At 42.3% G+C, this 21,802-nt stretch overlaps 1 protein-coding gene across 2 annotated transcripts; it reads left to right on the top strand.

Annotated features, from left to right (window-relative positions):
• Positions 1-4,272: 4,272 nt before the first annotated feature.
• rufy2 (RUN and FYVE domain containing 2) lies at positions 4,273-21,481 on the top strand (the record flags this gene model as incomplete). Of its 2 annotated transcripts, XM_079997424.1 has the most annotated exons (19): positions 4,273-4,835; positions 7,415-7,588; positions 7,964-8,081; positions 9,215-9,316; positions 9,879-10,002; positions 10,414-10,478; positions 10,658-10,723; positions 11,058-11,127; positions 11,347-11,448; positions 11,534-11,650; positions 11,861-11,953; positions 12,356-12,430; positions 12,676-12,773; positions 17,729-17,848; positions 18,130-18,259; positions 18,352-18,446; positions 18,613-18,661; positions 18,881-18,961; positions 19,567-21,481. In XM_079997424.1, exons 1-19 carry the CDS (start codon positions 4,547-4,549, stop codon positions 19,708-19,710), a joined length of 2,112 nt encoding a protein of 703 aa, XP_079853550.1. In that variant the 5' UTR covers positions 4,273-4,546. The 2 variants fall into 2 exon arrangements, with proteins under 2 accessions (XP_079853550.1, XP_079853551.1); XM_079997425.1 differs by lacking the exons at positions 17,729-17,848; positions 18,130-18,259; positions 18,352-18,446; ... (1 more) ...; positions 18,881-18,961; positions 19,567-21,481 and adding an exon at positions 14,242-14,350.
• Between the last annotated feature and the right edge of the window lie 321 nt (positions 21,482-21,802).

Raw genomic sequence — 21,802 nt, 5'->3', positions numbered from 1 at the left:
AAAACCCCCAGCCTCTGGACCTAGGAACTCTTGCTTCATTCACCTCCTTGCATTTCTTTAGTTCTCGGACGGACGGAACTATACCGACTAATTTACTTCCATTAACTACATCCTCCTGAACCCTTAGAGACTTGTGTTTAAAGGCCTGTGTCAGCCATGTACTCCCCTCAGAGTCTTCACCGATGGGGCATCACTCACAGTGAGAGCATGGAGCGGCTCGCTTACAGCCAAGGTAGGTTGATCATTTTTGTCTTTCACTGAAAAAATAATTTGTGCTGGCATTTTTGCTAGGAAATGGACTGTACATATGCTGAGTGGCGTTATCATCGCTCCTAACGCAGAACTACATTCTACAGACATAAAGAGTAGTTTGTTCCCCCTTTCCCGTCTGGATTTAAGCGCTTCTTATTTCTTGCTGACAGGATTAAGTACTGCACTGATGATATGAATTAGGGGCTCTGATGTTAACCAAATGTTACTGGCAAAGCTGTTGATTACTATGTAATCTATGTAGTTGTACTTGTGGGGTCCTGTCCTGTATATAATGCAAAGTTGCACGATCAGTTGTTTATGGCCATACCACACTGAATACACCTGATCTTGTCCGATCTCGGAAGCTAAGCAGGGTTATAGCAGGCTATAAGCTTTTTCTGCTTCAAACTTCTTAGACAAGCTCTTGCTGCATCAATAGACACGGCCCGTAGCACTGCCTACATACCGTAGTTTAATCTTGCTACACGATTGGCTTTTGCATCTTGACACCTGTTCACGCTTTTCAAATTGGATTCATGGCTCTTTTCTTTTATTACATTTGAAAAAGAATTGTTTCGGAGTTGTGTTCAAATCCACCCTACATCATCTGCATTTTACTTGCATTTTACACCATCTGCATTTTAAGTGACGCATCATCCCCTCACAATATTCTATACCCCCTTCATTCTTCCCACTTCACTATGCTCCAACAAGGAAAAATTCTGAAATATTTAGTAAATTTATATATATATATATATATATATATATATATATATATATATATATATATATATATATATATATATATATATATATATATATATATATATATATATATACACACACACACACACACACACTGAGCACTTAATTAGGAACACAAATTATTACACATATACACACATCTTCCCATTAACACGCTCTCTCCCTCGAGTGCATTTCTATCTCATTCTGTCATTTCTATCCCATACAAGGTCCCCGTTTATCAACAGCTTTCCCCACATCTACTCGGCATTATCATTCAGTATAACTAGCTAGGCAAGTGGTTAGCGACATAAGCCCTGACTGGGTGCCACCCTCGATCTGTCCGACATATACACATTACACACACACACACACACACACACACACACACACACACACACACACACACACACACACACACACACACACACACACACACACACACTCAACCCCTTGCACAGTGCATTAGCAAACTATAAACCTGTTATAGTTAGTTTGTCCTCTTCTGATTGAAAAGTATACACAGGTAGCATCAGTACAACTTAATTCGACTTTTACTACTAGTGTTCGCCTCTGGCAAAAACAACTGTTTTGTGTTTCCACAATAAAAGCAAATAGCTCCTTTTACTGCCTTTTTTAGAAAACTTCTGTTTTTTCAGATTCCGACAATCCTATCATGACTATTGGGGTACATTTTACGGATACAAATCTCATTACCACTATCAGCCCTAATACGTAGGACCTGCTTTAAAAACAGCCTCAATTCTTCTTGCCATGGATTCCACAAGATGTTGGAAACATTCCTTTGAGATTCTGGTCCATGTTAATATGACTGCATCACACAATTCCTGCAGATTCATCAGCTGCATATTAATGCTGCAAATCTTCTGTTCTATCACATTTAAAAGGTGTTCTATTGGATCAGATCTGGTGGCTGGGAAGGTACTGAAGAACATTGAATTCATTGTCAGGTTAATGAAACAGGTTTGAGAGGACTTTTGCTTTGTGACACGGTGCATTATCATGCTGGAAGTAGACGTTAGAAGGTGGTAAATTGTTGCCATGAAGGGATGCACATTGTCAGTAACAATACTCAAACAGGATGTGCCATTCAAGCCATGATTGATTGGTATTAACAGGCCCAAAGTGTGCCAGGAAAAAAAATCCCTACACTATTAAACCACCGCCACCAGTCTGTTGGACTGTTGACACAAGGCAGGCTGGGTCCATGGATTCATGCTGTTGGTGCCAAATTCTGACCAACCCATCTGTGTGCCTCAGCAGAAATGGAGATTCATCAGACCAGGCTATGTTTTTCCCAGTCCTCAACTGTCCAGTTTTGGTGAGCCTGTGCCCACTGCAGCCTCAGCTTTCTGTTCTTGGCTGACAGAAGTGGAACCCGACGTGGTCTTCTGCTGTCGTAGCCCATCCGCCTTAAGCTCCGATGTGTTGTGCATTCTGAGAAGTTTTTCTGCTCACCACAGTTTACGGAGTGGTTATCTGGGTAACAGTAGCCTTTCTGTCAGCTCCAACCAGTCTGGCCATTCTCTGTTGACCTCTCTCATCAAAAAAGCGTTTCCATCCACAGAACAGCCGCTCACTGGATATTTTATCTTTTTCCCATCATTCTGAGTAAACTCTGGAGACTGTTGTGCGTGAAAATCCCAGGAGATCAGCAGTTACAGAAATACTCAAACCAGCCCGTCTGGCACCAACAATCATGCCACGGTCGAAAACATTGAAATCACATTTATTTTCCATTCTCACGGTTGATGTGCACATTAACTGAAGCTGCTGACCTGTATCTGCATGATTTTATGTATTGCACTGCTGCCACACGATTGGCTGAATAGATAATTGCATGAATAAGTAGGCGTACAGGTGCCTAATAAAGTGCTTAGTTAGTGTTTATTTTATTGGAATAACTAATAAAGACTCCAATGTGGGCCACAATGAAAGCTCACTTGTGATTGTGGTGTGGGGATGGTGTGGTTTAAGCAGCCACACCTGACCTGGGTCTAGGTTATTGGGGACCCAGGATCAGAGTGGCTACATACCTGTTGCTCGTTGATTGGTCTAAAGAGCAGCAGGTAAAACCCCCATCCCCACACACACTCAGGAGAGGAGCCCTTGTCTTGACACGTGTCCATCTGCTCCTGGGCTAATTCCATCTTGCCCACTCTCTACAATAAACGGTGTGTCTGAAACCCTGTCGTCTGTGTCTCTGTGCCGGAGGTCCCTGAAAACGCCACTTGAGTGGCGTGTTGTAGGCGAAACTGCCACAGTGATCATTAAATATTTAAGCCCATTAACCTTATCATAGGGCAGTGGTACTTTGGACAAGCACTGCAAGTACTTTGTCACTGTACTTAAGTGCTTGTTCAATTACTTTGCACTTAAGTGCATTCGGTTTGAGACCATAGACTTCTCTACATTTGAAAGCAAACATTTATATATTTCACTAGATTCCTAACATTCTGTTATTTTATCAGAATTTATCTATCCAAGGCAAGAGTTACCATTGTACTGTGATTAAGGGTTATATAAATAAACTTGACTTAATGACTTGACCAATTAGATTACCGATCATTCCTATACGTTAATTTTTTTGCAAATCGTAATCTGGATATGCATGAGCACTCCTCTGCTGATAAAAGGCTACAGCAGGCACTTCATGCATTAAATGTAATAACGATACAGCATGAGTGCATTTACTGTAAGAGCAAGTACTTATACTATTAAGTAGAAATGTCAATGTGGTACTTTTACTACAGTCATTTTGCATAAGGGTATTTGTACTTTTACTCAGGTAAAAGGAAGGAGTACTTCATGCACCATTCATTTATGCAACTTTCAAACAAATGGAAGTGAAGACAGGGGGCTTGACTTCAAGCTGTGTCAAACTGCCGGTATTACACCATCTGTTGTATATTTTCAGTAGAACCAGAGGGGGCCGTGCATGAAGCACCGGCAGCACGTATTTACCCTTGATCGCAGTTTAAAAGAACAGTTTTAAAAGAATAATCTTAACGCAAACACCACGCAGCGAGTAGATTTAAAGGTTTGCAGCCAGTCTCGTCTCGTGTCGACCGAACGGGGCTGTATGAACTGGTCCCAGTGCAGCACGGCGACCATGCAAAGGCTGTCGGTTCTGCTGTCGACCGACAGGGGGCGCCGCCGCGCTCCGCCGCCGCTAAACCATTACGTAGTGTTTTGTGCGTGGATGTCTCGTGAGCTTTTGACACCGCCCTCCTCCAGCCAAACCGGCCGGGAGGCTACAACCACCATTACTCCGCCAAAATACATATAAACAACCCCGAAATGAATGGCGGACGTCATTCCAACAACAACCTTTCACGGACGCGCCGCTAAGTGCGGCGATGCGGCGAGGAGCGGTTTGAATCCTGCGGGAACCGAGGACCGTGGGAGCGGAGCCTCCATTGTTATTTTTCTGACGGTCGGTGAATGATCCAGAGCTCCGTGCACGGATTTGGTGGAGGATTTTTTTTTTTTGGGTGGTGGGGGTGGTTGTTTTTTTTCCCCCGAGATCATGTCGGAACACGACCTGGCTCTGAACGAGGCGGAGGGCAGCCGGGACAGGTCTCAGGTGTTCGGGGTTCTGAGGCTGCAGGAGGAGAAGTCCCACCCCGTGGATCGAGCCAGCGGTGCGGGCTCCGTGAGGGCAGCAGCAGTAGCAGCGGGAGGAGGCGCGGCGGATGGCCGCTGGCAGGCTCCCATCTTCGCTCTGGCCAGGAAGGCGTCGGAGACGTTTTCCGGGAGCATTCACCTGCAGAAGGTACCCGAGGACCGGGCGCTGGGCGAGGAGTGGCCCGGCCGAGGTGAGGGGTCGCTGGAGGTCGGATGGATGGAAGTGGGTGTCTGGTTAAATATCCACCAGCGGAGATAAGGAGTCACAATGCATGACAATTTCCATTTAAACACCCTCACATTTATAATTTCACATTCTTTTTTTCTTAACCGTGGTTCAACCAAGAAAAGTGCCTGGAAGGTTGTTTAAAAGTGATGCTCGCATACCCAAAGTCGCATCCTTAGGCCGTCTGTCACCAGCCCTTAACACGAATGAAAAGTTAAAATGGTTCCTTTGGCAATTGCCGAAGAAGTACTCAGGCCAAAGTACACGAACCAAACCCTCACACTAAATGACATTTCTATTTAAGTCAGATTAAATATTAAAAGGCAAAGTACCTATCCAGTCATATCCAGTCTCCTGGTATAATAACATGACAATAATACAATATAGTGATGAAGTGCCTAATGTGTCTTATTCACTGCTCATGCAGAACCTGGTGACTATAAAAACAACAATAGCAGTATATATTTTATTTTAATTTAACTTGAGTAACCTGAGTCAGAACTTGAGTCAGAAATGTAGAATAAAGTTTTAAGCATAGATATTTGCTTTGAAATGTCAAGCAAAATTGGAAAGTCTCCAAAGCTGAATATGCTTAAGTCACTATACTTGAAAATGTGTCACAATTCAAAAGGCAGTGGTTAAAGTACAAGAGTGTGATACACACATCTATTGATCTAACCAGTAGAATAATGTGTGGGAAGTGTTTGAAGCAGCTTTTTCTGATGGAGGCATATTATATAACCAGCATAGAGGTTTAATTAACATTATGCTGTTTTTTATCATTTTTATTTTATTTTATTTTTTAACAATTCAAAAGATTTAGGACATATCTTGATGTTTTTTTAAATAACATACAATATTTTGTAATACAATTAATACGATTTAATGTTGCACCAGTTAAATTTTTTAAATCTCTTTCCGAAAAGTAATTATTTCCTATGAAACCAGAACCATCTGTTTGTCAAATAATGGCGCCATTTGTAGCATCTTTATATTTTAGATGTAGCTACCTGGATTGAAATACAGTGCCGTTAGTTTAGCAAAAGGTTCCTCAGAGTTGGACTGTTTGGGATGGTTAAACCCCCAAGATTTCCGTCATCCTAAATAAACAAAGCTACTTCATCCTTAGGCAACTTCCAGTTAAATTGTGTTGTTGGTTATTGCTAGGCAACCACTGTATGCCTGTATGTCTCTCACATCTGCACCCCCTTGTTGCTGTGCTATATTGCTTTGTTCTTTGGGAAGTGACAATCGCCCTAAAATGACTCACATCCCATCTTGCGCAGATGCTGATGATTATTAGTGTAGTGCCAGACAGAATATTTGATCTGGTCCTCTTTTTTTTGTGGTTAAAATCAACGGCTTGGCAATAAAGCATCACACTTGCATGAAACGCATTTAATAAAAATCTAAATTTCCAAATACAGGATTTATGATATTGTACTTGCTACTGGTTGAATAATTCTGATACGAAATGTGAATTTTAAAAAAGTGATATTTTCAATGGTAGGTGTACGTCACCTAAGGTTCATCACCTAGTTTTTCTAATTACATTTTTTCACATGTCTGCTTTATCGTTTTGTTTAACTTATTTTCTGGGTCCCTTGGGAAACCATTTACCAAACTGCATGTTAAGTGCAGAAATGCATTTTTTGTGCTGAAATTCTATTCGTTGTGGTTCATGTGTTTGAAGGCACCACACCCTGCTGGGGTGGGGTTTACTGCAAAATTACGGAGACACGTGTTGGTGATGGCATCATCCTGAATCAATAAGTTTTCCTTCAATATCAGATTCATGTCAGATGCATGGACTGTAGTGATGGTGGGTAGGGGGGAAACAATGTTTTCTTCTGAAGTGTATTTGAAATGTTTGGGCGCCAGAAAGTCATATTGAACTTGTCCATTACCGGTGCTCAAACTAGCTCATTGACCACAACTGGATTCTCATTGTTGTGGTCAATTTAATTGAGGAATGCTTGAGGAACACGAAACCAGCCAACAAATTGATGACGGAGCTCCTGCTGCTGATAAGTTCACTCTGTTGTTCCACGTTAATCAGGTTAACACGGCCGTCCAAGGATCAATCTCAAACCGGTCCGAAGGCTGGTTCTGGAAGACAGTGAAAATCTTTAAAGCACCGTAGAACCTTAGCGGTGTGTACATGTGACAGCGTTTCCCGGCTGCAACTCATGTGACCTTTTCGACAGGAGCGAGTTTGCGTGTCACTTTTCTTCCCTAAAAAAAACGATTGAATGGGGAGAAGTAGTGTTAATGTGCTGTCTGTTCTTTGTCTTTCCTTTTAAAATGCTTGAAATAATTCTTAACCTCTCAAATCCTTACAAGGCATGTTGAAGAAATAAGCAATGGAACTTAAATGTAGTCAGAAAAGCCCTTTTTGATGGCTTTGGCTTTTCCTGACTTCTGTTGTAACCCGTTGCCGCGTAACGTTGGTGTGCAAGTTAATGAGAGATAAACTGAAGGCATTACCCCGTGTTGACGCAGCCCTTGTCTTTAATACACGCTTGGGCGTCTTTCTCCCCACAGGCCTTCGAGACCCCATGGCCATGGAACGAGCCAACTTGCTGAACATGGCCAAACTCAGTATTAAAGGACTGATTGAATCTGCTCTGAGCTTTGGAAGAATACTGGACTCGGATTACCCTCCTCTTCAACAGTTTTTTGTCGTCATGGAACACTGCCTCAAACATGGCCTCAGAGGTAGGGCAGGGTGTTCTGTGTTTACTTTTTTAGTCTAGGCGATATCAAGTAAAGGTGTGCATTTGCACGTTAGTTAATAAGGGTCATTGCAATTTGAAGCTCATATTACGTACAAGTTTGCGTTGGCCTCTCTTTTTCCCGATGTGATAAAGCATTTTGGAGGCTTCTGCAAGTTTTTGTCACATAAGGAAAACACTCAAAAAGTTTTGATCCCCTCTTTCTCCCTTTTTTGCCCTATATTTCCCTCACTGCTAAAAATGCCTCTCCAGATTTGGAAATAGTCTCATTCTTGTTCCCTCTTTCACTCTCTGACCCTGTTCCTTCCATCTCTCTTTCTCTCTCTCTTTCCAAATCTCTTGATTCTTCTCCCCGTAGTGAAGAAGTCCTTCTTGGGGTTCAGTAAGTCTCTGTGGGGTCCCCTCGAGCTGGTGGAGAAACTCTGTCCTGAAGCTGCAGAGATCTCGGCCTCAGTACGAGACCTGCCCGGGCTCAAGTGAGGGGGCGCGTGCACACACACACACACACACACACACACACACACACACATACACACACACACACACATACACACAGAGGCAGGCACCTGGCATACATATAGCCAGGAAAGTTGGGAAATACAAGGTAACATGTGTCATGAATCAGCACGCACATGCACAAACACGTGCGCATGCACTGTAGAGCAGAGGGAAGCACCTGTGTACGTGTGATAAACTTTCACTTCACATTTCTCCCTTCTACTTTATTACCGTGTCTGGGAAATTTGGAAACTAGTTCTTTGACCCAGATTAAGTGCTTTCATTATTGTATAAAGCATGACATTTCCCAAGACGGTGACCACAGTGACAGCTGGGTGGAAAAAAAAAAAAAAAAAACACAAAGACACTTCAAATACTCGTCCTTTTCCAGCTGCTCCGTGTTAACCCTGGCGAGGACCCTCAACGTCTCTTTTATTTCATTGCATGAGCAGGTTTTTGGAGTTTTCCACTGACTGACATTCACTCTATTGTATTGAGCATTGGACGTTGTACAGCAGAAAAAAGAGGAACGTCTGGAGGACGGGAGGAAGACCCCTTTTTTCCTCTGCTCATGCTGACTCATTCCAAACTGTCAGAAATGTGGCTGCATGGAGGCACTGGCAAGAATAAATGTAAATTCTGTAGTGGTTTACCAGGGATGTAAAGATTGTAAATCTTGATATGTTTAACAGATAATATGTTATAGATGTCCTCTGAATTATATATATGCTGATCGAAAGACTGTTCCTAGTAAGGTAGCCTTCTAAACAGAAGACTTAGCTGTTCTACAAAGTAAATTCAGTCACCAGTAGAGTTCTCCTGAAAAAGCTGGTTGGTTTTTCAGCTACACTGATTAATCAGAGATCTATGGGTGATAATGTTGTAAGGGGTCTCCTTGGGTTACAAGATTTACATTTTATCAGTTCGGACAAAAAGCAGAGAACATCAACGTCAACCCGACACCACAACGGTAAATAGGTGAAATACAAGCTCATCGTGTGCACTCCCAAGAAGTACAAATTTTTTTGGGGGGGAAATCCAGGGTGCAGTCTGACGTCTGGAGCGGAATGCATGCGTAAGTGACGGGAATAACCTTGTGTTTGTGTCTCAGGACCCCGTTGGGCCGGGCTCGAGCCTGGCTGCGTCTGGCACTGATGCAGAAGCGCCTGGCGGACTACCTGAGACTGCTCATCACCAGGAAAGACCTGCTCAGGTACGCACTGGCACACATGCTGATTGGGCGTTTCTGCTGCGTCCAGATGTACATCCATTCTTCCAAAGCTCAAAATTCAGCGTTGTATCATTTCATTGATCAGACGCTTTTGTACAAAATGTCTGATACAGTATATATTGTTTTTGATATTATGGCAAAATGTTCTCATTATAAGATCAGTCACAGCCAGATAAACCTCCTATATTAACAAGCAGCGCTGGTCGTTGGGGATTTTTTTCTTTCAGCAATTAAAGTGGAAAATCAGCAGTCATTATAACACCGAGATCCGAATATGAGACTAACTATCATCAGGGCTGTTGGTTATCATGATATAGTTAACTTTTCTTTAAGGAGCGGTAAAACAATAACATTTTCTGAACCTCATAGACTGTTCTAGCTGCTAATCATCACCTCTACCTGCTTGGTCATAATAGCCACATTACTAAGGATTGTTTTGTCAATTATTGTGCTTGTTTGTAAATCTCATGAAAGCGCCAACAGTCAAAATATCATCAAACGATCAGTACCGAGGTATTTGTTTGATTGTATCGTCTTGCAACAGCGACTTCTATGAGAGCTCTGCAGTGATGTTGGAGGAGGAGGGAGCCGTGATCGTAGGGCTGCTGGTCGGGCTCAACGTCATCGACGCCAACCTCTGTGTGAAGGGAGAAGATCTGGATACGCAGGTAACTACCAAGCCAGCAGTGTTCAGATCCGCTCTGATAAATAGGAAATAAACATAGTACCATATGTTACATACCAGGGCTCTCGTCCTGAATACCTATGTACGACTACTGTGCTTAATACTACTTATTTAATACTACACATATAAGTTAAGAAAGTGTTTAGATGATGTTATTTTCACACTCAGTTGTTAATTCTGAGGAGAATTCTGTGAAATTGTAGATTTGGTCCAAGTGGCATCAGACTCTCATTTCAATGCTGGCACTGACAGTTCTTTTAGTCTGATGGGCAGCTTCTCTCGCCTTCTCTCGCCTCCTCAGTGGTGGATTTCAATATTCGTTTTTTTAGTCCCACTTTTTTAGTCCTGTGTCTGTGATTTTTATTTTTTATTTTTATTTTTTTATTTTTTTTAGGTCGGGGTGATCGACTTCTCCATGTACCTAAAGAACGATATCGACGACTATCGAAGTGAAGAGAGGTAAATTTATTTATTTCCGCTTGTCCTACTCTGTCCAGGTTTCTCACCTCTTCAGCCACTTCCATTTTTTCCTTCCCTTCAGTTATCTGTCCCCTTTCGTAGTCGCTCTTTTTCTGAATCTGAATGAGTTATTTTTTCATTTGCAGATTTCTGTTTGATCTCTGTGTCTATGTCAACAGGAACAGCCAGATAGCGTCCATCTTGGATCAGAAAAACTATGTGGAGGAGTTGAACCGACAGCTCAAGTATGTTTGGTTTTTTTTTTTAACTAGTGTAGAATCTTTTTCACTTTGAATGGACTCTATTCACTATACTTGATAGTTGTGGCCATATTGAGATTTCGGAGACTTTTCGGCTTGACTATAGAACCAGCATATGATCAAACAGCATCTGGTTAGAAACTCATTGTCTTTGGGATATGTGGGGATAAAACAAGCATCCAGCACCGAAATGAGAGATGTAGTCATTTGTCCAGGGAGGTTAAATATCGTAAAGTACTGAAGGCGTCATGTTGGAGGAAAGCTCAGCTGATGGTTCCTTTTACATTTTTAATTTTTTTTTTGGTGTCTTTTTGTCCAGCTCCACAGTCCACGGTCTTCAGGGCAGAGTGGACAATCTAGAGAAATCAAACTCAAAACTCATAGAGGAGGTAAGGCGAACACTGATCACTCAGATAACACAATGTCTAACAGTGTGCGGAGTGTTCAGAGTGCACTCCTTAGTAGGACTGACTTGTGTCCCTTTTTCAAGGTGTCTCCATTTTATTCTCAAACACTCCCCCCTTAACATGTCGGCTCTTATTTATCTCATTTACTCTCCTCAAATCCCACATGGATGTAATACTGTATGTGTGTCTGTGTATTTGAAGTTGGCAATAGCCAAGAACAACATCATCAAACTGCAAGAAGAAAACCAGCAGCTGAGAAGTGAAAACGGCCTCATTCTGCTGAAGGCAAAACAACATTTTGAGGTAAGAACGAGCCGCGTTTCCACTTCTGCCACTGACTGCTGTGTGTCAACACAGGAATGAGATTATTTTTCTGATTGTGTTGCAGGTAACACAGGGTGACGTAACCGTGGAGAGGGATACCTACAAGCAGTCCCGCCAGGGTCTGGATGAGATGTACAACGAAGCCCAAAGACAATTGAAGGAGGAATGTCAGCTCAGACAGGTGAGGAGGCAGGAAGTGTCTGTTGGGCCTAGAATTAATAAATAATTTGCCTTCCTGTCTGTGTAAACGTGTGTGTGTGTGTGTGTGTGTGTGTGTGTGTGTGTGTGTGTGTGTGTGTGTGTGTGTGTGTGTGTGTGTGTGTGTGTGTGTGTGTGTGTGTGTGTGTGTGTGTGTGTGTGTGTGTGTGTGTGTGTGTGTTCCGTCTTTTAGGATGTGGAGAATGAGCTGGTGGTCCAGGTTTCGATGAAACAGGAAATGGAGCTGGCCATGAAGCTTCTAGAGAAAGACATCCATGAAAAACAGGTCACAATACATCCTTCGACTGTTCTATATGTTTTTCTTCCCTCCCCTCTCCGTACTATCCTTCGGGGATACAAACATGTTTCCTTGTGGCGAAATTTGCCACTTTGAATCCAGCATGATTTAATATGACGAAAGGTCAGTAAACAACCAGCTCAATTCAGCTCTGGTATGCGTTTGCGATAAACTGTTTGGCACTTAGTTCATCTTTAGTGAAAAATAAAATTAAAATACTCTCTTTATATAACGCAGTAGATTTCAGAATTAACAAGAGAAAACCCAACCGTACAACACACTACGGCTCTAGAGTCCAAATCAAAAGTGAAACACTTTGGAAAAGTGCAATTATTATGATGTCCCTGTGAGTGTTTAACATTTGTTGGATTCTTCCCTGGGTGTGAACAGGACACTTTGATTGGACTGAGGCAGCAGCTGGACGAGGTCAAGGCCATCAATGTGGAGATGTACCAGAAGATGCAGGTACCCAAATTCACCTTTTTGATGCCTATTTCAGTAAAATCCCTTTATTTATTGTTTCTACTCACCTTTGATGTTGTCAATCCATAAACGGAAAATCGACTTTGGTTCTATTGTACGTAGAATATCACGTCTGTCGATCGGCAGCATCGCAGGCGTTTAGAAAATAGGTCTACATATGAAACGTTTTCGGACTATTTTATACGCGTACACACACTCACGTGCTTACGGGAACTATTGTTTCCCAGTCGTCTGACGAAGGCATGAAGCAGAAGAATGACATGATCAGTCGTCTGGAGGAGAAGACCCATCAGATCACTGCCACCATGAAGCAGCTGGAGCAAAGGTAAGACCCTCCTCCCATTTCACCTGAAACGCGTCTGCCTTTACTTTCTCTCTCAGTTCCCTGGGAATAGTGACTTCCCGTCTTTAGAACTACCGCTATCATAACTTAGATCCATAACCCAAGGCAACTGTGATCGGACAAACAAAATGTAAAAAGAAAGGTCTGAGCCGTAGAAATATTCACAAGTTCGATGTTTCACTTTTGCCCAAAGAGGAAAAGTAAGCAACCGCGTTTCCTCTATGCTATGAGGAAATATGAAAAATACTTTCAATTACTGCTCTGGCGGTTACAACCGTTTTTTTACAACACCATTTTTTATACCGTCATTACTGCAGGTCTTAAGACCGAGTGACAGCTTCTGCTTGTGGATTCATCTTTCATTTCCATGGCACATTTTTAGTAAAAAAGAAATGTCCCAATGATCACAAATCCAATGTGTAATACTTTGAGCTGGACATGTGTCTGTGCCTCTGAGCTGCTGTTTGCTTGATGCCTTGTGAACCCTGAGCTTTGTCACATCCCGGTCAACACCCCTCACCCTCCTTTCTCACATTTAACATATTTTCATTTACTGACCAGTTCCAAATGCGGTTCGCTGCTTAAATGTGTAGGATATCGTTCTAGAGTCTTATTGTGGTAGCAGGGCATTCAAGAGTCCATGATGGTAGAAATACGTTTTTTATTTTATAATTGTTTTTATTGGAGCACACCTTTTCCATATCAATCAGTCCAGATTAAGATCGATGGCTTTATTAGTGTTCCATAAATAGAAGTCTTTCTGAGACCCAATAAAAAGATATAAAAGTTGAGCATTTATATGATGGTCACAACTGTAAAATCTAAATTCTATCCTCTACCTCCAGTTGTAATTGATAAGGTTTATCTTGCCAGACTTGAACCTTCTCTGTGTAGATCTTCATGTGCCCATACTGTTCAAATCTGTGACATTTTTATTTCCTTCCTTGTCCCCCCCTCCCATCTCTGAACATTTCCCATCCATATTAACGACTGGAATTATTTAGTCCTTGTAGAATTATCACTTGGCCCACCGGCTCCTTATTTGTATTGAATGTGCACATCATCAATGTACCGAAAGATTTTTGTGAATTAGTGCTTCCTGTTGTGATGGTGAGGGTGTTAATAAGGTGTTTAGTGTAACCGGGATAAACTCAGACTGATATATTGACATCCTTTCTTTCTTCCTTCCTTCCTTCCTTCCTTCCTTCCTTCCTTCCCTCCTTTCTTTTGTTCTCCTTTCATTCTATCATCTACTCGTCTATCAACTTGTCAACCTCCATTTCTCCATAATTTATTTTTTCATTCTTTATTTTATATCTTATGTGTGTGTGTGTGTGTGTGTGTGTGTGTGTGTGTGTGTGTGTGTGTGTGTGTGTGTGTGTGTGTGTGTGTGTGTGTGTGTGTGTGTGTGTGTGTGTGTGTGTGTGTGTGTGTGTGTGTGTGTCCATAGTGATAAGGACCTATTGAGTCAGACAAGGACATTAGCAATGTCTTTTGTGAAGTGTGCCAGTGTAGACACAGAGCACCAATACAAGCTGGTCAAAGACATCTCGTTCTGAGAGTGAACACACACACACACACCATAAATGTCTACATAACCTGGAGGATCCTGTTTTCTATTCAATATTCAGATGCTTCTTTTTGAGTTGTCATAAGAACCAGGGCACGGTTTGTTCTTTGGTGATGGAGACAGAAATATCAGTGGGTGAACCTCAACGTGTGTCAAGGTCGTGTCTTCCCCGCCAAGGTTAACAATTTGTGTGATTATGAAAGAATATGATTTTATTCCAACTTCAGAGCCTGGTACTGTCACTCCTATGACTGTTGTCTTCAATTTGAATCCTCAGTGGTTATTTAATTCACTCACATGCTTAATTGATCTCACACACACACACACACACACACACACACACGCGCACACACGCACACACACTCAAATGCAAGCTCAGATGTACATGCTACACATCTTTATCTAGTCAGTTTATATGCAGTACCACTAACGACTGTTTTTGCCTCAGAGTTGTCAGAGTAGCTTTGCTCTTCTTTTGCATTGTCACGTTGAGTTAGAATGAGTATAATGGGCTTCCCCACATAAAGCATACAGTACATGGTCAATTCAAAGCCTTTAATTAAAAGTGTCTGTCCTTTGTGTTTTTAAGGTCCAATTTAGGCAAAGAATTCATGCTCTTGCATGGTTGTGGCTTCCTTGTGATTCGATGCCAGCTGTTCCTTTACAATGCAAGCGTCTCACCAGAGAGGTTTTAGAGAGGGTGATGAGGATGTTCATGCAACTGTAGTTCAGCTTTTATTTGTGTAGTTACTGAAGACATCCTGTACAACACAATCCACCTGTGCAGCAGCGGCGAGAGCTAGCTATGATGGGGCCGGGGGCAAGATTGGGGGAACATTAAAAAAATAAAAAATCAATAATGATGGGCTCACTCCCAGACGTCTGCACGCATGCAAACAAACAAATGAGGTAGACAGACTTGGGGCTGACCCCTGAACGTCGAATCATGTCGGAAGCCCATCAATTGAATGACATTCTTCAAGTTGAGCAGTCGTTTTTCTTTTTGTTAGTCAGTGTGCATAACAATAACAGGATAAAACAGATAGAAACTTACAAAATGCACAGGGACAACATTTTAACGAGGAATTATAAATAAGGGGAATCATGAATATATTTTTATGTGTGAATCAAACACTGCTCTCCGAGCGCCCCGGTGGGAGAGCCGTGCTCGGTTCCTCCAAATAAAACAACTTAGAACACTGTGGGGACAGGGCATGACTCTTACTGATATTGATTATCGATCCGGTACTTTTAACGGTCCTCATATCAGTCCGTTTTTTAATTTTATTTTTTTAAGAGAAAAATTCAAATAAATTAAGAGCTAAATTAATATTTATTTATTTTCTGCGCATTACGCATGGAGAGGGGGGCGCAATCTGCGCTCGGCATGCCATTGTCCCTCACTACGAGCACTAAGAGGTCTCCAGGCAGAGGGAGCCGGCCCTACCCCCCTTGCCCATATCTCCATTACGGTGATGGAGCGGAGACGGGAGAGATGTCTCCTCTGATAATAACGAAATGCTTCTTAGATGAATATCTCATTGCAAGTTAGAAACTGGTCGTATAGCCTAAATAAATAAAAAATAAATGTTCTTAATTTCTCCAATACTGTTAACAGTGCCGGTAACGCCGGAGCGTAATGATTCAATGGTCTTTAATAAATTTGCCCGGAGGCCCGTTGAATAGCGGGTGTCTATACCCAATCCGTTCCTCCATGCCACCCCCTCCCCAAATGGTCTAATATTTGCATTGAACAGCCGAATTTGATTCGGCTGACAAAATTCAGTCAGGTACAGCACTTCACACACTGCACCATCAGACTTAGACATTGTATGGACAATGGGCTTCATTCAAGACGTGTGTGACCATAACCGATATTTTCAAACATTTCCACCAACACATTGGTATTCATCAACTATTTTTTTCATATTTCTTTTTTCTATAGTACGATCAAATTGTACGTGTGTTGGGAAACATGCGGGAAGTAGCATCGGTAGACTTGGCAAAGAAGAACAATGCTGTTCCCCCGATTCTTATTGATAGATTCTAGTGTAAGGGCCCGTGGAGTCTGAGTTCCTGACATAGGTACAGACCACAGCCCCGTGCAGCTGCACCACTGCTGTGCACTTCTATTACACCTACAGAACAATTTGTTGTAAATGGCACAAGTTGCACCCTATACTAATGCAATTCACATTCTTGGTCTCTCCAGTGATAACATCAAATTTGGAACGACAAAGGGTTAGTCAGGTTCGTTTCTGCCCTCCTGCTTTAATGTTGCAGCCGTGATTCCAGCTTAAGGAATCCAGGTCAAGGAAGCCTGTTTTGTTGTTTCGTCTTGACATATTTAGACTGATAAGATCAGGAAGTGGGTTTTTTTTTTATACCTATTCTAACTCTACTTGTACTGTACAGTATCTCTACACCTGTCTGAAGTATGAAAAGTCCATTTGAACATACACAACATACAATATTGTGTTTTACACCACGACTAATAAAGTTAGATGTTTTGAAAGTGCGTGAGGCAATTCGCCTTGTCTGATTTATTTATTATAATTTTTTTTTTGTGTTTCGTTATTTCATCACAGTGCTGTTTAATAGATGTTTTGTATTTTTATGTTTTCAGTTTTGATCTACTCGCTTTCTTTATCAGTTTGTTATAGATTTAATCGAAAATGGATGAAAAGCTAATGCGCTTTGTGAGGTATACTGTATGTCAGCCATCTGGCCATGGAGCGTTGAGGACCATAGTTTACAAAAAAATATATTAAATGCCCTGCCAAAATACATTTAATACACTTTTACTTTAAAAGTATTACTATATAGGATTAATAAATCAAAATGTGACAGACAGTACTGAATTACAGACATTTTATTCACAAAGATATACAAACATTGTTCAGTCCTTATTGGGTTGTGTATGGACAGCAGAGTGTGTAGCTTGTTAATGGTTGAGTGAACCTCGATGCCGCTTTATTTATTTATTGTTTTCATCACTTGAGTTGCTACTTTGGTTGTTTGATCCCCGTTGTAGGATGCCATTGCCCCCCCCCTTACTCTACAACTCCTCGATTTCTTTTACCGTTCTGTATCACTCTCCTCGTTTTCTCCTTTCCGTCCTTTCCCCTGTGTCTCCTCATTTCACGGCCTCTACCCTTGGTTCGCCGTGTCATTGGTGCCGTGTGGCTGTTAACGGTGCAAAATTGCCTCCCGCATCCGTCCATCTTCCTCCCATTTCTGCGTAACCCAGCATCCATCCCTTCCGACTCCCGTCTTTTCTTCTTTTAACCTCCCTTCATCACCCCCCCCCCCCCCCCCAGTTTTTCTCTCCATGGTCCTGAGTTTGTCCCTGGTTATAATGGTGCAGATTACAGGAAGCAGAGAGACACCGCACCTCAGCGGAGGAGGGAGCCAGACGCTTCAAAACCGACTTTGCCAACAAGGCCGACAGCCTGCAGCGGCAGATCGAACACAGAGAAAGACAACTGTAAGCAAAAACAAAACGTATCTTTTGTGAAACAACATCAATAGTTATATGTTGATTTAAAACAAACAAAACGCTTGCAACATCCATCTAGTCATGTTCAATATTCCTACATCCACCTAAAAGACGTGACAAACCGGGCGGGCGATGACTCGTTGCAATCCCCGGCTTTCTAGTTCTGCACGCTCTGCATCGAGGTGGCCTCGGTGGCTTTTTAAAACAGCAGAGCAGCAACAGCGCTGCTTGCTTCAATTCTCCTGATGAGTCGCTTTCTCGTCCGTTAGCCTCCAACTGGAGACGGATCTGAAGATCGAGAAGGAGTGGCGCCAGACGTTACAGAACGATTTGGAGCGAGAGCGTGACACGGTGTCACAGCTCAGCGCCGAGGCTCTGCAGATCAACGGACTGAAGAAGGTAAAGAGGAGGGGTGGAGGAGGAGGCAGGAAGGTGTTCATTCAAGAAAATGGACAGGCTTTAACCGGAGGTGTGTTTTTCCTGTCGCGCAGGAGTTCCACCGTCTCCACGACGAAAACCTGCAGCTGAAAAGCATCTGCGAGGACCAAGAACAAGCTCTGGAGGAACTGGGCTCCAAGCTGAGCGAGTATGTGTCGTTCCCATAGAGAAGCTAGACTAAGCCACCTGTAATCTCTGAGAGCAGGTGGAACGCTCAACAAAAGGCGTAAAACATCCGTTCGAGGCCAGATGTTGCATTAGGAGAATTGCGAACGCAGGTTCTCAGTCGTGGCTTTTGTTTGTTTTTCCACCAGATCGAAAATGAAGATCGAAGATATCAAAGAAGCCAACAAAGCTCTTCAGGTACGACAAAAATAAATAAAATAAAGCTGTTTAATCAAGAGATCAACAAGACAGAACGTGTTACCATAAAAATTGAGTCACTGAATGTAAATAAAATATAATTTGAAGGGTTTCAGATTTTTAATATTTCATCCCTTGTCAGACGGTTAGCGGCCAAAATACGTACCTGTTTGTTTTCTTCAAAGTGGGGTTGTAATGTAAAGATTTGTGCTGTTTTAGGGGGGGCAAGTGTGGCTGAAGGACAAGGAAGCCAGTCACTGTAAGCTGTGCGAGAAGGAGTTCTCCATCTCCAGACGGAAGGTCAGAATCGGTTTTATTTCACCAGGTACATTTGCGTATACATGGAATTTCTCCCGGTGAGGTTTGGTGCCATTCAGTCCAGATTAAAAAGTAAAAAGCTTAAAGGGAACCTATTATGCGCCTTTTTACACATGTTAATACAGGTCTCCGAGTTCCCAAACATGGTTTTGAGGTTTTTGCTGACGAAACCATTCATTATGCATTCGAGCCATTGTGACTCCGCCTCTTCCCGCGCTCCCACCGATCATCAGCCCTTCGGCTCATCCACAGAGAGCGATTTGATGGAGTGGCATTCACAGTGGCTGTAACTGCTGCATGAAATTTTCATTTTCATTGCTGTTCTTATTGCAGAATTTTTTTTTTTTTTTTATATCAAAGTAGTATCGCTTCTTGAGGCGCGCCATAAGTCCACCTTCCTAATTTGCATGTTGACATCCGATCACTTCCCTCCGGTGAAGGAATGTTTTTAGTGTCTGCTGTTGCTTTGTACTGAAGGTGGTCAATCGAGCGGGAACCAACACGATTTGGAATATTTCAAGACGTCAGACGCGTTTTAAATTTAGCGTATGAACCGTGGACAGCGTCTCACTCGCTCCTCTCCTCAGCATCACTGTAGAAACTGCGGGGAGATTTTCTGCAACAGCTGCTCGGACAATGAGCTCCCGCTGCCCGCCTCCCCGAAGCCAGTGAGGGTGTGCGACACCTGCCACGCCCTGCTCCTCCAACGCTGCTCCTCCAACCCCACGTGAAGGTCGCACGGCTTCCTCACGGCTCCTCAATCTCACCAGTGTAGTAGCCCCCCCACACACACACACACACACAGTTCCCCCGTGTCCCTCCTGGACTCCTGATCATATCGAGGTGTTAGCTGCTAGAAGTGGACTGAGCATGTGTGGAAGCAGCTTCCAGCCTCCTGGGTTTATGTATTTATTTATTACCGATTCTACAGCTTAAAATGGCCAAATGCCCACCGTGAGCATGTGTAATGATGAGCAACAGGCAGGGAGGATCAAATGACTTGAATTCAACACACAATTTAAATCCCAACTTTGGGTTCACATTAAAGCATCTATTCATTATAATAATACTTGTGTTCTCGCTTTATTCGCACATACTATGAATATGGATTTGACCCAAAACAATATAAACACTTGAACGGGCGCAGTCGACCGATGTTGCTTTGTGACGTTTCTATTTCGCAGTATAGTTTTTCTGAATTGAAGGGAAACGTTTTCCAAACGGTTTACTGAGCGAGTCAAAAAAAACATCGTCTTGTTGCTGCTGCCGCTTTTTCAGGTTGTACTGCAAGGAGTTTATATGTATCGAGTCTTAAATATTTCCGAGTTCTTATCTGGTATCTTGAGGCAGGTTGTATAAACCCGTAGTCCATCTTAGCATTACGACTAAATATTGAAAGATACATGCGAGCCAAGTTGTCTTTTTGAAAGAGTGAAACTGAAACGACCCAAACGGATGTCTAGAAAGTGGTAAACCAGATGAGGATTCAAACTCCCCCGTAGAATTTCAAAACATTTTCTGTTCTTATTTTCATGGAGCCTAAACTGAGTGCTGACATGCCAACTCAGAATGGACGGCAGATAGGGTTTAAGGTTCACACTAAAGGAGCATTGAAGCCCAGAATGCGTCATGAAATGTACTGTAGTGGCCATAATACCATGGCAGACAATCTTGAGGTCAGGTATAACAATTGAATTATCGAATTACATTTTAATTACTCTGCTTATGCTGAATTTTAGTTCATTGCTTTTGTGTAATGCCAAAACTGGCTATGTGCTTCAATCCTAAAGCTTTTTTTTTTTTTTTCTTTTAAACATTTACTGTATTGTCGTGCTGTTCTACCCAGACTATCTGACGATGGTGACCACATATCTGTAACTGTTGCCTTTAAAAAATAAATGTAGAGGAGAAATGGAAAAGTAGGTCAACAAAGCAAACCAAAATGTATTATTTGGAAAATGTTGCCAATCTTGTCATTTCTATAAAACTGCATTTCTTTTTATAACACATATATACTCCAGTTTGTACATTCTATCTAAAGCACATTAGAGTCATCGCTTGAGTCATCTTTGGCCACTTGACGTTTTCACATCCGACGTAATGTAGCGATGTTCTACTTCTGCTCTGGAGCCGTTCTTCACACTTTGAACCGACACAGCAAAGGTTATTTGAGAATTGTGTTTTGTGTTAAAATGACTGGAATGTCTATTAGGTATTATCGGACTAAACATTGAGTACACACGTCTACAAGAGCCGATGATGGCGACGACTCTATTAATTTATCATATATAAATTGTTTAATCTTTCGTCTGCAAAAAAAATCCCTTAGCTGGGAAAGAATGTCGTCCCCCCCCCCCCCCCCCAAATAATTAGTAAAAATGGATTTGTGACAGAATGCAAGTATTGATTAAACATGAGTTAAGCCCAGACCTGAAAATATTACTTCCTAAATGTGAATGAGAAATGTCTCCTTCCATCTTATTGATGCTGTTTTAAGTTGATTCGCACTGTAACCTGTTGCCTCAGCACAGGCAGTTTTTGATAAATTATAAAAAAAACTGTTTGATTCGCAAGTGTGGTGTACGTTGTTTTGATGTGCAGACACGTCTTTGTCAATGTGTGTTTACTCTGATGTGGCCTGCGTGTTTCACACCCCATAACCTAATGAGTTGCTACCGTGTCCCCGCTAAGATGCTCATAGCTGATTAGAACGAAGCCATCTGAGGGTAAATTTGTTTAATCTACGAGAACAGCGTGACCAGGAAATGGCAGAAAAGCTCCATTCTAAGAGACTGTGAGAGCATCCAGATCCCGCAGTGACCA

This window comes from Zeus faber (assembly GCF_960531495.2).
Source record: "Zeus faber genome assembly, chromosome: 3".
Taxonomy (NCBI): domain Eukaryota; kingdom Metazoa; phylum Chordata; class Actinopteri; order Zeiformes; family Zeidae; genus Zeus; species Zeus faber.
The sequence above is the reverse complement of the archived record's forward strand: the minus strand, read 5'-3'. Positions and strand labels throughout refer to the sequence as shown.